The sequence below is a fragment of the Chrysochloris asiatica genome, unplaced genomic scaffold (genome assembly GCF_000296735.1).
Source record: "Chrysochloris asiatica unplaced genomic scaffold, ChrAsi1.0 scaffold00081, whole genome shotgun sequence".
NCBI lineage: Eukaryota > Metazoa > Chordata > Mammalia > Afrosoricida > Chrysochloridae > Chrysochloris > Chrysochloris asiatica.
The window spans coordinates 9,393,748-9,408,398 of record NW_006408599.1 but is presented as its reverse complement, the minus strand read 5'-3'; the positions used below and the strand labels follow the sequence as shown (position 1 = coordinate 9,408,398).

The window sequence follows — 14,651 nt, the reverse complement described above, 5'->3', positions numbered from 1 at the left end:
TGCCATGGGCTGCTTGGTAAAAAAACCAACAGATCTGTGTTGGAAGAGGTGCAGCCAGAGTGCACCTTAGAGGCCTCTCTTACTGCTTTCATGTGTGGCTCCTGCCTCTTAGGCTTCTTTCAGGACCCTATGGATCAAGCCATTTTCCCTGCTTAGTCTCGTTAAATACCTGGAGGCTCTGTATGAAATGTTCTTACGGCTATTCTTTGTGCCATCCTTCAAGCACTGGTGCAAATGGTTTCCCTTCAAAAAGACATTCCATGACCACTCCATTGTTAATAAGGCCAGCTCCCCCTTTGTTCTAATCCTTTTCGTTCCCTTTTAAAAGCTATTACAATCTATAACTTTATTTATGTTTACCGGTTTGCTTACTGACTACTTGACTACTTCATCTACTGGACTGCAAGCCCTACATGGGCAGGAACATGTCTCATTTTCTTACCTCTGCATGGTCAGTGAAGGAGCCCTGGTGGCACAGTGGGTTAAGCTAACTGAAGGGTTGGCAGTTCGAACTCATAGACTTCTCTGCAGGAGAAAGATGAGGCAGTCTGCTTCCTTAATGATCTACAGTCTTGGAAATTCTGTGGAGCAGTTCTATTCTGTCTGTAGGTCAATGAGTTAGAGAATTAACTGTAAGGCAGTGGGTTTCATTTTCCTGTAGTCAGTTAGAGTCCCTGGGTTAACATGCTCAAGTGGCTGCTAACTGAAAGGTTGAAGGTTTGAGTTCACCCACATGTATTTCAGTAGAAAGGCCTGGAAATCTTAAAAATTACCCACTGAAATCCCTATGAAGCACAGTTCTGCTGTGACACGCATGGGGTTGCCACAAGTCAGAATCAACTCACTGATGACAGATTTATTTTTGGTTTTCTGTTTGGTCAGTGTTTAGCACTATAAGGAGTTGTTATTGTTAAGTGGGTGCTGTGCACCCAGAAACTCCCTAGTAGCTAGCTATCTGATGGATGAATAAAAGAAACAAATGAGTACATGAGTCAATAAATGAATAAAGGGAACACACTTTGTGTAACTCTGTGCCAACAAGGAGTATCATTCTTCCCTGGATGATGTTTTATTCATTCATCAAAATATTTATTGGGAACCTAGGATGATCTAGAAGTCCTGGTAAGGAGCTGTAGTATAAGCACTGGACTGATAAACACATGGTTCAAACCCACCAGTCACTCCTTGGAAACTCTATTCAGGGTCCCTGTGAGTTGGAACACTGCAACAGTAAGGATGAGCTAAGAACTCAATAAAGCATTGGCTAACTTTGTGTGTATCACACAAAGAGGAAACAGAGCATTAGAGGAAATGAGAAAAAAAAATGTTTCATTTACCATTGCAGTCAGCAAGGTTCCTTCTCCTAAAACATTTATAATCTCGTGGTGATGTGATTTGGAGTTGCTGCGCATGGGCTGTGGTTATTGTGATAGAACTCTGTTCTCTGCTAGTGGTTCTGAGATACTTTCTCTCTACCCCTTACTCCATGACTACAAGTGTATTTGTATAATTTTATAATTACTAGTACAAAAGAAACTCATACTTACTGATACAGGTAGAAAAATGTAAAAACTTGAAAGAATATGAATAGAGGGGGAACTTATCCTATTTTCCATTACCCAGAATCAACTGCTAATAATATTTTGTTGCATAAAGTTACTTGAACAACATTAAGATATTAGTGGTAGTTCAGTTTTGAATATGAGCTTTTCACTTATCATAGCATGCATGCTTTCTAAGCAGTTGCACAATCTTTATAAATGTTACTGTAATAGCTGCTTACCATTCCATTGAGCAAATTAACCATAGGCTATTTAATCATTCTCTTATCTCTGAATATCATTGTGCTTGCAAATATTTTACCTACGTATGGTCTCACAATTACAGTGATAAGGCTAAGGAGTCAGAATCTGCGATTTCAAGGTCTGAACTAGCTTAGTCATGAGTATTACAAATGTATCTCTGAGTGGTATCCACGTGCTCATTTCTCCTTTAAACAACATATGTTGATTGTCACTATGCAACAAGCTGTGTACTAGCCGCTGTGGGGAGAAAATAATGATAAGACATGCACCATGACCAAAGGACTCCACAATCTATTGAGAGACACTCACCTATCTACAGAAAAGTCTTCACCTGATGAAATTATGTTTAAGGGAAACCTTGAAAGATGGGAGCATCAAGCAGGTGAAAAAAATGGGGAAAGGGCATTCTAGGCAGAAGAAACAGCATTCAGAGAGAAGGTCAGAGTCATGGCAGAGTCTGACAGTTGGGAAGAGCTTAGAGAGCTAAGAAATAATGCTAGCATGATAAAGAGGAGAGCTTGCAAAGGGTCTTGGATATTATGGTACAGGGTATAATGGGTTAGAGTCATTAAGGAGGGAAGCAGGGAGGTGACCTGTTAATATTGGCTATGGAATGATTCCCCTGGTAGCTGTACAGAAGACGGATGGCAGGAACCAGCAGACTGTGATTTTCACAATAGACTCTTCCTCCACCAGTGATCCCAGAACCATAGAGGACTTCCCTTTGAAGGAAAAGCCCTAGGGTTTGAGACATGGTTCCTCCACTGCATCCTTTCAGGTAGCCAAAGAACACACATTCTTCTGGGAATTAAGACAGTATCAGTAAGGTCATTGCATTTTGAGAAGTAATGGGCTGAGCTGGGACACTTCTTCAGTTGCCAGTCCCTCTGCAGAATGGCTCAGATTTACAGTTTCGAGTCTACAGAAATACAGGAGGAGAGGACTCATCCATCTCCCATCCCTGCAATTGCCTCTTAAGCAGATGCCAAGTCTGGAGAACAAGTAGGATCCCAGAAGCTGTTGTGGCCAAAGGGAGATTGAATCCAGATACAAAAGACAGTGGGGGAAGCCACCATAATATTCCACTTCTGGGGCTGGTCCCATTGAGGGATTGGCTCACCCGTTGGAAAGCTGCTAAAATAAATTAGATGGCATGGAAGGAAACTACTTTTGACTGTTAAGTCTAAGAGTGACTCATCCATCCCTGAATGTCAGGGCTGGAAGCTTCTGTAGGCATTATTTAGTCCAGCCCCTTAACTTTTCAGTCTAAATGAGCTTTCTTTTATATTTAATGTTGAGGGCACAGGATGGCAGTTGGCTCATGGTAGATCTCTGATAAATATAACTAAAAGAATAAATTTGGGGGCAAGAGTTTTTCTCAGAACCACACAGTAAATTCCCATTGAAACTTTTCACAACTTATAAATTAAGATTATTGCAGGTATTAAATATTTGGCTTTTGGTTCTGCTTCACTTCAAATTAGAAAAGTATATTCACCAACAGAACAGAAGTCATTTAAGCCTTGATAACCAGGTACTTGCTATGCCGAGTTCATGGTCATTTTCCACAAACTTTGGCATCTGTAGAGAGGCAAGAGCATATGTCATCTGTCCTGTTGCCTTTGACCTAATTGAGTCCCTAGCTCATTCAATTGTTCCTAAGTCGGTGCATTTTCTCTCTTTCCTTGGCCTCCTAGAGAATTGGGATCAGCATGTGACCTGTGTCTGGAGGGGAGAATCCTGGTGCAGTATGCCTTCAATGCCTCCTCTCCAATGCCCTGTGGCCCATCAGGACACTGGAGCCCTCGGGAAGCAGAAGGTAAGTCATCTGGAAGCTTGCTTACAGATCGAGGTTATCCATAAAAACTCTTCAATGGATGTGGCGTTCTATGACTCTTAGTGGTCTTTCTCATATACAATCTCATTTAATCTTAAAGCTATCCCACAAGGTTAGTATTCACGAATTCGTGATATTTTCTGAGCCTCTGGACCGTCCCAAGAAACAAAAGCATCAGTGTATTAAATAAGTACCAAGGCCACACACTTGAAGGGCATGATGTGCAGGTGTTTATATATATATATATGAGTTTCTCCTTCCTTATTGAGATCTATTTACCTATACAAGACACTGGAGGAAAGCATGGTGTGGTGTTGTAGGATAAGCACTGAACTGCTAACCACAAACTTGGTGCTTCAGACTCACCAGTCATTCTTGGAAACCATATCACAGTCACTATGAGTCACCGCTGATTCGACAGCACTTAACTACAAACAACAGCATCATTGTAGGTCCCACCTATGACCACATTCCAGGGATCTGTCTCCCAGGCCTTGCAAGGGATGAACAATTTCTATACTACCTTATAGTCACATCTATTTTTTTTTTCTGTAGAAATTAAGATAATGCATTTTGCCCAATGCTTTGTTGTACTTTGTTATTTGACCCCGAGGCAGTGCTGCTTGGAACCTAAGGAAGGTCATGGGAGATTGCCCCTGCAATCTTTCTTTCTTTATGGCTCGGAGCTGGCCCCTGAAGCCAGGTTGATGAGGAGACACTATACTTTTCTTACAGTCTTTCCTCTGTCCCTCCCTTACCCTTGTTGTTGTTGTTATGTGCTGTGGAGTCAGTTCTGACTTATAGTGACCCTGTACAGGGTTTCCGAGGTTGTAAATCTTTATGGGAGCAGAAAGCCTCATCTTTCTTCCGTGGAACAGCTGGTAGTTTCGAACTGCTGACCTTTCGGTTCACAGCCCGATTTATAACCACTACGCTACCAGAGCCCCTGCTCTTAGAGAATCACAAATAGAAACCCCCTTCTAAGTCCTTCTTGCTCCTGTAAAGACCAGCTCCTGCCAACAGTCCCTGGGTGGGGGGACACCATTGTACCAGTTCATTAAAAGAAGTGGAATCTGACTCCTCACTGAGGGTTTTTGCCTTTATCCTCTATATATTTACTTCAGAAAAAAAGACAGAGGTACAATAAAGTAAGGAAAAGCAACCCAAGAAGAAAGTAAGGGAGAAAAATGACAGCCTTATAGACTGTGTCATCTTCTAAAGTAAATTAAAATAAAATTAGAGTCGAACTCAGGAACACTAAACAAATCCCTCTGGAATGTAAAGCAAGAAGCATGTCTGGGAGAAACCCTCAGTTCAGCCTCACAGGACCACAGCCTGTTAGACTTGGAAGGGACACAAGGGTCATCCAGCCCCAGTTCCCACCCAATGCAGGAAACCCCTCTATGTCTCCCTCACCAAGGCTTCCCTAACACCAGCTCAGACATTTTCTTGGCCTCCCTGTTCTAGCTCCATTTGTTAGAAAGCTTTTGGTGATCTCTACAATCACAATTTTCCCTCCCATTTTCCCTTTAGTTTCTCATAGAAGAAGGTGTGTGTCTTTACATTCCATCTGACAATACTTTGCCCATTGTCATAGAGTGAACCTGACTTCTCTCTGACTGCTTTAGGGACTGTGTGCCTAGCATAGTCAATTACACATAACATAAGATTTACCTTTGTAACCATCCTAAAATGGCATTAAGTACATTCAGTGGCATTAAGTACATTCCCAGTGTTGTCCAACCATCACTAGGGTCTACTTCCAGAACTTCTATATCATTCCAAATGAGACTGCATGTTCCTCGTCTCTACCCATTTCTCTCTCCCTCCAGCCCCTGCAACCACAAATCTACTTTTGTATCCATGGATTTGCCTATTCTGAATATTTCATATAAATGGAATTATGCAATGTGTAACCTTTTGTGATTAGGTTCTTTTACTTAGCATGTTTTCAAGATTGACCTATGTTGTAGCATGTGTTTCATTCCTTTTCATGGCGAAATAATTATCCATGGCAGATGAACAGATAAATAATTATCCACAATTATTTATCTGTTCATCTGTTGATGGGCATTGGAGTTGCTTCTACCTTGGTTATTATAAAGCTGCTATGAACATTTGTGTATTTTTTGTGTCTTAATATTTCACAGTTTTCATTTACAATATGGAAATTATCAGTACATAAAAGCTCCTCAGCAGTATTATGAGAGTTTAGAGCGTGAAAAGGACAGTAGGGGACGGGTGAAATGGATAAAGGGTCAGATCAGGATGGATTTGGATTTACAATGAAGATAATGAGAAAGCCCCAGTGTGGCACTGTCAGGATGTAGTATATAATCTGTTATAAAGACTTATTCTGTGATGAAACAAATTGGGGAGGAGGATGCCTGGAGAAAGGACCAGTCAGGTGACTGTTGTGAATGTCCCGGTGATGGTGGTGGCCAGGGTGAGATCGGTGACAATGAAAATGGAGGGAGGTGATGATGGTTAGAGGCACTGGGAAGATAGAATCAGCAAGACTCTCCTCTGAGGCTTCTCTAGTTAAAACCATCTTGATTTGTTCTACCGCTGTGTGATTGAAATAACTTCCAGACATCTCACCACACCCCCCAACCCAACTGTCAATTGGTTAAGTGTGTTCCTGGTTTGTCCCTGACCCCTTAAAGTGTGATACATAGAACTGAGTTCAACTGGAAGCACTGAGCCCTCTTGCTCCCTGAGTTGACTCAGGCCTTCAAGGAAACCCAGAAGCTCTGGGTTTTTCTTTAAGATATGTGAATTTAGTGCATCCAGGCCAAAAAAGAACACTGTTCTTTTTTTAGCGCATCCCATTACAGGCACTGTGATCTTTTTGGCTCAGACCTTTTTAATATCCTTGAAGAAATAAACTATCTTTGAGCCAAACTCTGTAATTCATTTCTCAACTCATTTTCGTCCTATTTATCTTTGCATGTTTAAGTTTTTGGATTTCTCAAACTCACATAAAACTCCTAAATCCATGAGCAATGCCATACGTATTGGTGATGTTGGGTAAAACACACTGGAGGGATGAGGCGAGGACTGAATATTTGTCCCAGCACTGCCATCAACTTGCTCTATGCTATTGACCTTACTCTGAAACTGATACCTTATCCACAAAACAAACACTTGAACTATGATGTCTTCCTCATCTTTAATAGCCTACAGAACCGTAACTTCTTTCTAAGTCCATATTAACAGGATAGAAAATTATTCATGTAACCAATATTTATATTCACTGTGTTCCATTAGCTTGCTCTCAAAGTCTTGCCTTCGGCCTCCAAAAGTGGTTGAGTTCAAGAGAAACCCCGTTTTCCTATTTCTTGATTAAAACTATCTTCCACAGATGACTATTTTCTAATATATTTAGTACCATGTTATACTTGTATCCCGGGAATTTAGTAGCTGATTCTAACTGACTGAAGCCCACTAAAGATCACTTTTGCAAGCAGATGATATAGTCTAAGAGTTTGTTGTCCATGAAAAAGTAACACATAATCCTAGCTATTTTCATTTTTTTCTTACGCAGATGTGAGTGTTTCCCCATTTCTCTGCCTAGAATATTTCAGGTATGCTGAAGTATTCATATAAAAAAAAAATCCCACAAAACTTAGCACTTTGTCTTTATAACCCTATTTTGTCACTACAGTATATCCACATAGATACATGATAGGCGTTTGTATAATCTTCCAAAATTTAGATCAGCATAAGTATTTATACATACATTTCTAACACATCGAAGGCCTTATTTCTAGCTGACAGCATAGATAAACTTGTAACTTTATATTCAGCCACCATATACACAAAAGGATGTGTATTAATAATGGAGTGACTAGACCTTTGATCTTCTCTTCTTTCTTTCCCTTTCCTTTCTCTTCCTTCTTCCTCGCCTTGCCCTTCCATGCCCATCTTCCTACCTTTCTTTCTTCCCTTTTCCTGTCTCCTCCTTATTTTAGCCCTCTCTCCTTGCCTCCCTCTCTCCTGCTTTCCCTCCTTTACTGCCTTCCTCCGTTCTTTGCCCCAGCTTTATTGCTGCAAATCATCACATATACCATCAATTGTGCAGCCACGTCCACTTTTCTTTCTTAGGAATTCTAGCGTGTCTTCATCACCTCTGATCCTTTGTCCAGGCCACAGCTTCACACACAGACCAAACCCTCAATAACTACTTTTTGGATGGATCAATAATGCCTATGTCTTTAAATAAAAGTAGTTCTAAAAGACAAATCTTATGTCACTTGCATGCCTAAAATCCCTTAGTAACTCCCCCTTTCACTTAAGGAAAGTTTAAGTTAAGTTTAAATTAAGTGACATGCAAGATTCATCATGTTCTGGGTCCAGCCTTATCACTTACTGCTTTCTCATTGTACTCAAAATCACAATCACCTCAACTCACAATCTCCCTCACCTCCAGGACTTTGCTTGGAATACCCCCTCCGCCCATTAGTTTCCTCAACTTTGGCTTACTTTTTAGAATAGAATAGAGCTAGTACACTTTTTCATCATCAATGAAAGCTTTTTATCCCATTTGATTTTTCTCAGTAATCTTGTGAACTCAGTTTTATTACAGTTGTTGTTGTTATGTGCCGTGGAGTCGGTTCCGACTCATAGCAACCCTGTATAGGGTTTCCAAGACTGTAAATCTTTATGGGAGCAGAAAGCCTCATCTTTCTCCCGCGGAACAGCTGGTAGTTTCGAACTGCTGACCTTGTGGAACGCAGCCCAATTCGTAACCACTACGCTACCAGAGTAGGTGATGTAAATGAGAAGTAGTGTAGCTGATATTTTATCCCACCATCCACTGCTTCAAAGCTTACACATTGACTAGGTTAGTAGTATCACCTAATAGTCTACTTCTGCTAGGGAATTACTTGACCGTCTAAGTGTGGTGTGTAAAATGAACTTATTGGCAGGATGAATATTGCTGGGGCATGTTATGTGCTTGGCATGTAGAAGATGGTCTATACCATGAAGCCTGGTATTATTAAAGATATTGCTGCATTGGTGATAAATTGGACTCAGGGATCCTTGGGGCTCTTTTATGTCTAAAGGTTTGTCTTCAGTAACCAGAAAGTGCAAGTTTTGCCAAAATTTGTACTCTTATCTACTGACTTGAGCAGAATGGCCTAATTTACCTTCCTGTCCTTTTGGAAAGCAGTTGGTCCCTTTGTTATTTAACAAGAAATGAGGGAAGAAGAATGAGCCAAATTAATTTGTCATCTTTGTTCTCCAATAGCTTCCTACCACTAAAAATTGGTTTCTCCAAGAAAGGAACAAAGACAGCTCTGTGCTCTACCGATTCCAAGAGAAAGCCTATGGAGGGTGGAATGTTCACCTGCTACTCACCATGAGGCAGCAAACCTTGGCATGACGTCAAGTGCAGAACTGATCAGTCCAATCTCACCATCTCAGATACCTTTCATGGCCATAAAATTATCCAATCTATTTTGGATTTCATCCAAAATATTGTGTGATCTCAAGAATGAAGAGGAAATAAGCTGACATGAAGGAACTAAGGAATTTTGTGTGCCAGACAATCTCTGACTGCTTCCTTAAAGGAATACCCAGTAAGGTTCACAAAGAACTGTCACTCAAATTCAATAAAGCCAACGACCTTCACAGATGAAGACCCAGGAACCTTCAAAGGAGGCAGACACTTACTTTTAAATGTTTCAATGCCGGGTAACCTAACTACTTTATTTTATATATGAAAAGAAAAACATGTGACCAGAGACATAGAATTAGTCAGAAGGATACCATGGCATGGATAATTCTTCCTAATACTTGAAAATACTATATACCATTACCATCACTATCAACACCACAACATGGGCGAACTTTCTAATATTTTGTATTCTTTTCCATTCATTTGTTTAGTACATGGAATCTGTTATACTACGGAATCTGGAGTTAAATGTTGTTGGGCTAAATGCAGTCCAGATATATACTGGAAAGAGGGTTATTGGAGAATAACTCTGAACAGAATTCAAGACCTTTGTTCTTATCCCAGTTCTGGCAAATAAGTAAGAACACTCTTCCTATTCCAGCTTCCTCATCTGTCAAAAGGAGATAGTTGCATCTGCTTCACTTGCCAGTAGAGGTTTATGTAGGACAGAATGAGATAAGAAATGCTGATGTGCTTGGGAGAGGTGGAATGATAATGAGGCCACATCAGAGCAACTGATTGAAAACAACTCTCACCAGGCCTGGGGCCTGATATCTCCTCCCTCAACCCTCTGTGCTTTTCCTGTCATAACAAATACCATGATCTACTGTGCTTTCTTTCTCCCTTAATTGTCTGGCTTCCTCACAAGATTGTTTTAGAAGATCAGGGAACATACCTTGAAGGTTCATGACTGTGTTCTCAGCAACAAACGTGGTATCTAGATGGTAATAAAAGTAGAGAAACTTGTAGTAGAATTAGTATGTTAGGGTTTTGCTCTGTTACTGCTTTTACTATTTGTGAATATTATGTATTAGTAAAGCTACTACTTGGAGTCTGGTGTGGCGCTGTGGGTTAATGAGCCACACTGCAAAGCCATTTGAATTGCAAGGTCGGTGGTTCAAGCTCACCAGCTGCTCCTCGGAAATCCTATGCAGGGTCGCTAAGGGTCAGAACCAACTCGACAGCACTTAACAACAACAACAACAACTTTACTAATGTCTGATAATTAGAAAAAGTAGTAACAGTGGTTAAGAAGCAATATTTGTATTACGTTGTATATAATACAACAGTATATACAACAACAGTAATACAAATATTGCTATATTGCTTGTGCCATTGAGTAGGTTCTGACTCATAGTGACTAAGAGTTTCCAAGGAGTGATTGGTAGGTTTAAACTGTCGACCTTGTGATTAGCAGTCCAGGGCTATATATCCTACAGTGCCATACCAGGACCCCAATACTTGTATAGTAGTAGCCATAATAAAAGTCATTATGGTAAACAACCACCATCTGTCAGTTTGTTGTAGTGTAGTGGCTTTTGTGTTAGTGTAATGCTGGAAGTTATGCAACTGGTATTTAAAAACCAAAAGAGACACTAAAGGTTGGCAAGTGTCTGCAGAGCTTCCAGACTTAGATGGAATTGGGAGAAGGAGAGGAAGACCACCACTTCTGAAGGGTTATCCATTGAAAACTTGATGAATAGCAGTGGAACATTGTTTAATACAGTGCCAAAAGATGAGCCCTTCAAGTTGGAAGACACTCAAAGTATGAATGGGGAGGAGTTGCCTCCTCGAAACAGAGTTGACCTTAATGACATAGATGGAGTAAAGTTTTGGGCACCTTCATTTGCTGATGGGGCACAACTCAACACAAGAAAAAAACAAAAAAATCAGCTGCACACATTCATTAATCATCAGGACATGGGATATATGAAGTATGAATCTAGGAATTTGGAAGTCATCTCAAATGAAATTGAATATATAAAAATTGATATCTTAAGCATTGTTGTTGTTGTTAAGTACCGTGGAGTCAGTTCCAAGTCATAATGACCCTGCACAGGGTTTCCAAGGTTGCAAATCTTTACAGGACCAGAAAACCTCATCTTTCTCCCGCGGAACAGCTGGTAGTTTCGAACTGCCGACCTTGAGGTTAGCAGACCAATTCATAACCACTACGCTACCAGAGCTCCTTATCTTAAGCATAAGTGAGCTGAAATACACTGGTATTGACCAAATGGATATCAGATGAGAGTCTGACACTTGCACTTGAACGTCAAGAAGCTGAAGCAACTGAAAGAGGTGATGAAGTAAGAAAATTTCAAAGGGCTGCTCAGGAAGTATTATAATGAGATATGCAAAGACCTGGACTTAGAACACCAGAAGGGAAGAATGTGCTCAGTATTTCTCAAGCTGAAATAACTGGGGGAAAAAAAGACTCAAGCCTCTATTTACAAGAATGAAAGATTCTATGGGCAAAATAATAATTGACTCAGAAAGCATCAAAAGAAGATGGAAGGAAAACACAGAATCACTGTACCGAATACTTGTTCCATGTTCCACCATTTCAAGAAGTAGCATGTGAATTGGAACAGAAAATATTGAAGGAAGAAGTCCAAGCTACACTGAAGGCATTAGCAAAAACTGTGGCTCCAGGAATTGATGGACTACCAATCGAAATACTTCAGAAAACTAATACAGTGCTAGAGGCACTCATTCATCTATGCCAAGAAATTTGGAAGACAGCTACCTGACCTACTAACTGAAGGAGAGTCGTATTTGTGCCCGTTCCAAAGAAACGTGACCTAACAGGATATGGAAATCATTCGACAATGTCATTAATCTTGCGTGCAAGTAAAATTTTGCTGAAGATAATTTAAAAAACAGTTGCAGCAGTAGCACATCGACAAGTTGTTGTTACTAAGTGCTATCGAGTTGGTTTCAATTTATAGTATCTCTATATAGGGTTTCTGAGAAGCTGCTGGTGAGCTTGAACCACCGACCTTGCTGTATTAAACTGACCTTGCAGTCCAGCGCATTAACCCAAAGCACTACGCTAGGACTCCATTGACTGGGAGCAGCCATAAAGTCAAGCCAGATTCAGAAGGACTTGACAGGAGGGTTATCATTGCTGGCATCAGATGGATCTTGGCTGAAAGCAGAGAATACAGAAACTTTATTAAAACTATGTAAAGGCATTCTACTGTGTGCATCATAACAAACCTTGGATAACATTGTAAAGAATGGGAAATCCAAAACACTTAATTGTGCTCATCAGGAACCTGTACGTACACTATGAGGCAGTCATTGGATGGAACAAGGGAATATTGCGTAGTTCAAAATCAGGAAAAATGTGCGTTGGAGTTGTATCCTTTCATCATACTTATTCAATCTGTATGCTGAGCAAATAATCTGAGAAATCGGATTATATGAAGAAGAATATAGCATCAGAATTGGAGGAAGACTCAGTAACAGCCTGCAATATGCAGATGACACAACTGTTTGCTAGAAAGGAAGAGAACTTAATGTACTTACCGATGTAGACCCAAAATTACAGCCTGTAGTGTGGATTTCACCTCAATGTAAAGAAAACAAAAATCTTCACAACTAGACCAATAATGATCAGAAAAGAAAGATTGAAATTGTCTAAGATTTCATTTTCCTTGGATCCACAATAAACACTCGTAGAAACAGCCTTCAAGAAATGAAAGGACATATTGCATTAGACAAATCTTGCTGCAAAAGACCTTTTTAAAGTGCTAAAGAGAAAAGATGTCACTTTGACAACTAAGGTTCACCTGACCTTAGATGGCACCTAACAACAATATGTACATTTATTTGCACTTTCCTTCAGCCTTTATCTTAATAGCTCAGACTTAGTAGGTACTTTAAAAATAATAATAGTAACAGAAGGTAACTCTTCAGTTCATCACTGCAATGCTGAGTTTTAAATCAGTCCATTTGTTAAACAGATTCCATTCTTTGTAAAATAAATTATGGAATAACTACACAAAGTAAAAATAATACTTGAAAATAAAAACTGGATAGAGATAAGAGAAAATGTGGAATGAGTTCTTTAGAATTTCAGGAAAATATGATATTTTTTCCCCTAGCTTATTTACAGAAGAGTGCTCTTGCTTTCCAAATTTAATACAATCACAAATCACTTTTATAAATAAAAATTAAAGTTTTAAGAAGACCATTAAAGCCTTGGGATTAAATCAGGTGGGAACTGGCAATACATGACTATTCTAGATGCTATTGCATGGTGATGTGGCACAGTTCTAGCAACACTGCCCAACAGAACTGTCTGTGAGGATGAAACTTTCCCGTATTTACAGTATGCACCCTACACAGGATCTCTATAAGTTGAAACGGACTCAACGGCACTTAAGAACAACCTATGCAATGAATGAAACAGAGCTATAAACAATAGAAACAGGATTTTGATGTCAGTCAGATGAGTGAGACAATAGCCAGGGAATGTGCTGTGCTGGGTAGCCTGTACTGTAAAGTGTTGTTGTTGTTGTTATGTGTTGTGGAGTCGGTTCCGACCCATAGCAACCCTGTGCAGGGTTTCCGAGGCTGTAAATCTTTACGGGAGCAGAAAGCCTCATCTTTCTCTTGCAGAACAGCTGGTAGTTTCGAACTGCTGACCTTGCGGTTCACAGCCCGATTCGTAACCACTACGCGACCAGAGCCCTCAATAAAAGTGTCTGATATGAATAAATAATATACGAACTGGCTTCAAAAAGTTCATGGCAAAAATCCATTATCTTTTAAATCCATTTTTCCATGAACTTTTTAAAGCCCCCTCTAGGTACGCCAACTCACTAAGTCAAGAGTCTGGAACCCAATGGTTAGAGAGTAGACAAGAAGAAAAGTATCAGCCTAGCTGGTTAGAGTTACTTCAAGCCAGCAGTTGCTGTGAACAAATGAGTAAATTGAAGCCAGGATGGAGGTGGGTATTTGCTGTGAGTCGGAACCAACTCTATGGCACTTAACAACATTGCTTTTTTGGACTCCTGCTGTAGCACTTTAGGATAGGTCCTGTACTGTGAACCACAAGGTCAGCGGTTCAAAAGCACCAACTGCTCCTTGCAAACCCTATACAGGGTCACTGTGAGTTTGAACCAACTCAATGGCACTTCACAACACATAACTTCTTTCTCTGACTCATTATATCTAAATTGTGCTTTTCCTTTGCTCCCTTATTCTTTTTCTCTTCTCTTCACCTACACTTTGTGTCTTCCCTCTTCTTCCATGCCTGGGCAAAAGCTAGGAGAAGGAATCATTTATACCCTGACTGGAATAGCCTTCCCAGCTCTAATGGCTTTCTAGTTTTCATATTGTGGAGCTTCTTGGTAAGCTGTAACATTACTACCAAGTGTTTTTCAAAGACTGCTGTTTCCCTTTTCCTTTAGAAATGTTCAACATCCCAGTTCCCAATGGCCATTGATGTTCAAGAAAACATAAAGTGGCTAATATGACAACTTGAGATCCTTCATCTCATGAGTACCAGCTGATCTACCTCTCTCACTGGATTCCT

At 40.2% G+C, this 14,651-nt stretch overlaps 1 protein-coding gene across 1 annotated transcript in view; it reads left to right on the top strand.

Annotated features, from left to right (window-relative positions):
- The window catches only part of PAPPA (pregnancy-associated plasma protein A, pappalysin 1), a 302,780-nt gene that overhangs the window by 85,111 nt on the left and 203,018 nt on the right, over positions 1–14,651 (top strand). The window contains exon 6 of the mRNA XM_006865683.1: positions 3,503–3,624. Within this exon, the coding sequence (XP_006865745.1) occupies positions 3,503–3,624 (122 nt within the window). The remainder of the gene's footprint in view (positions 1–3,502; positions 3,625–14,651) is intronic.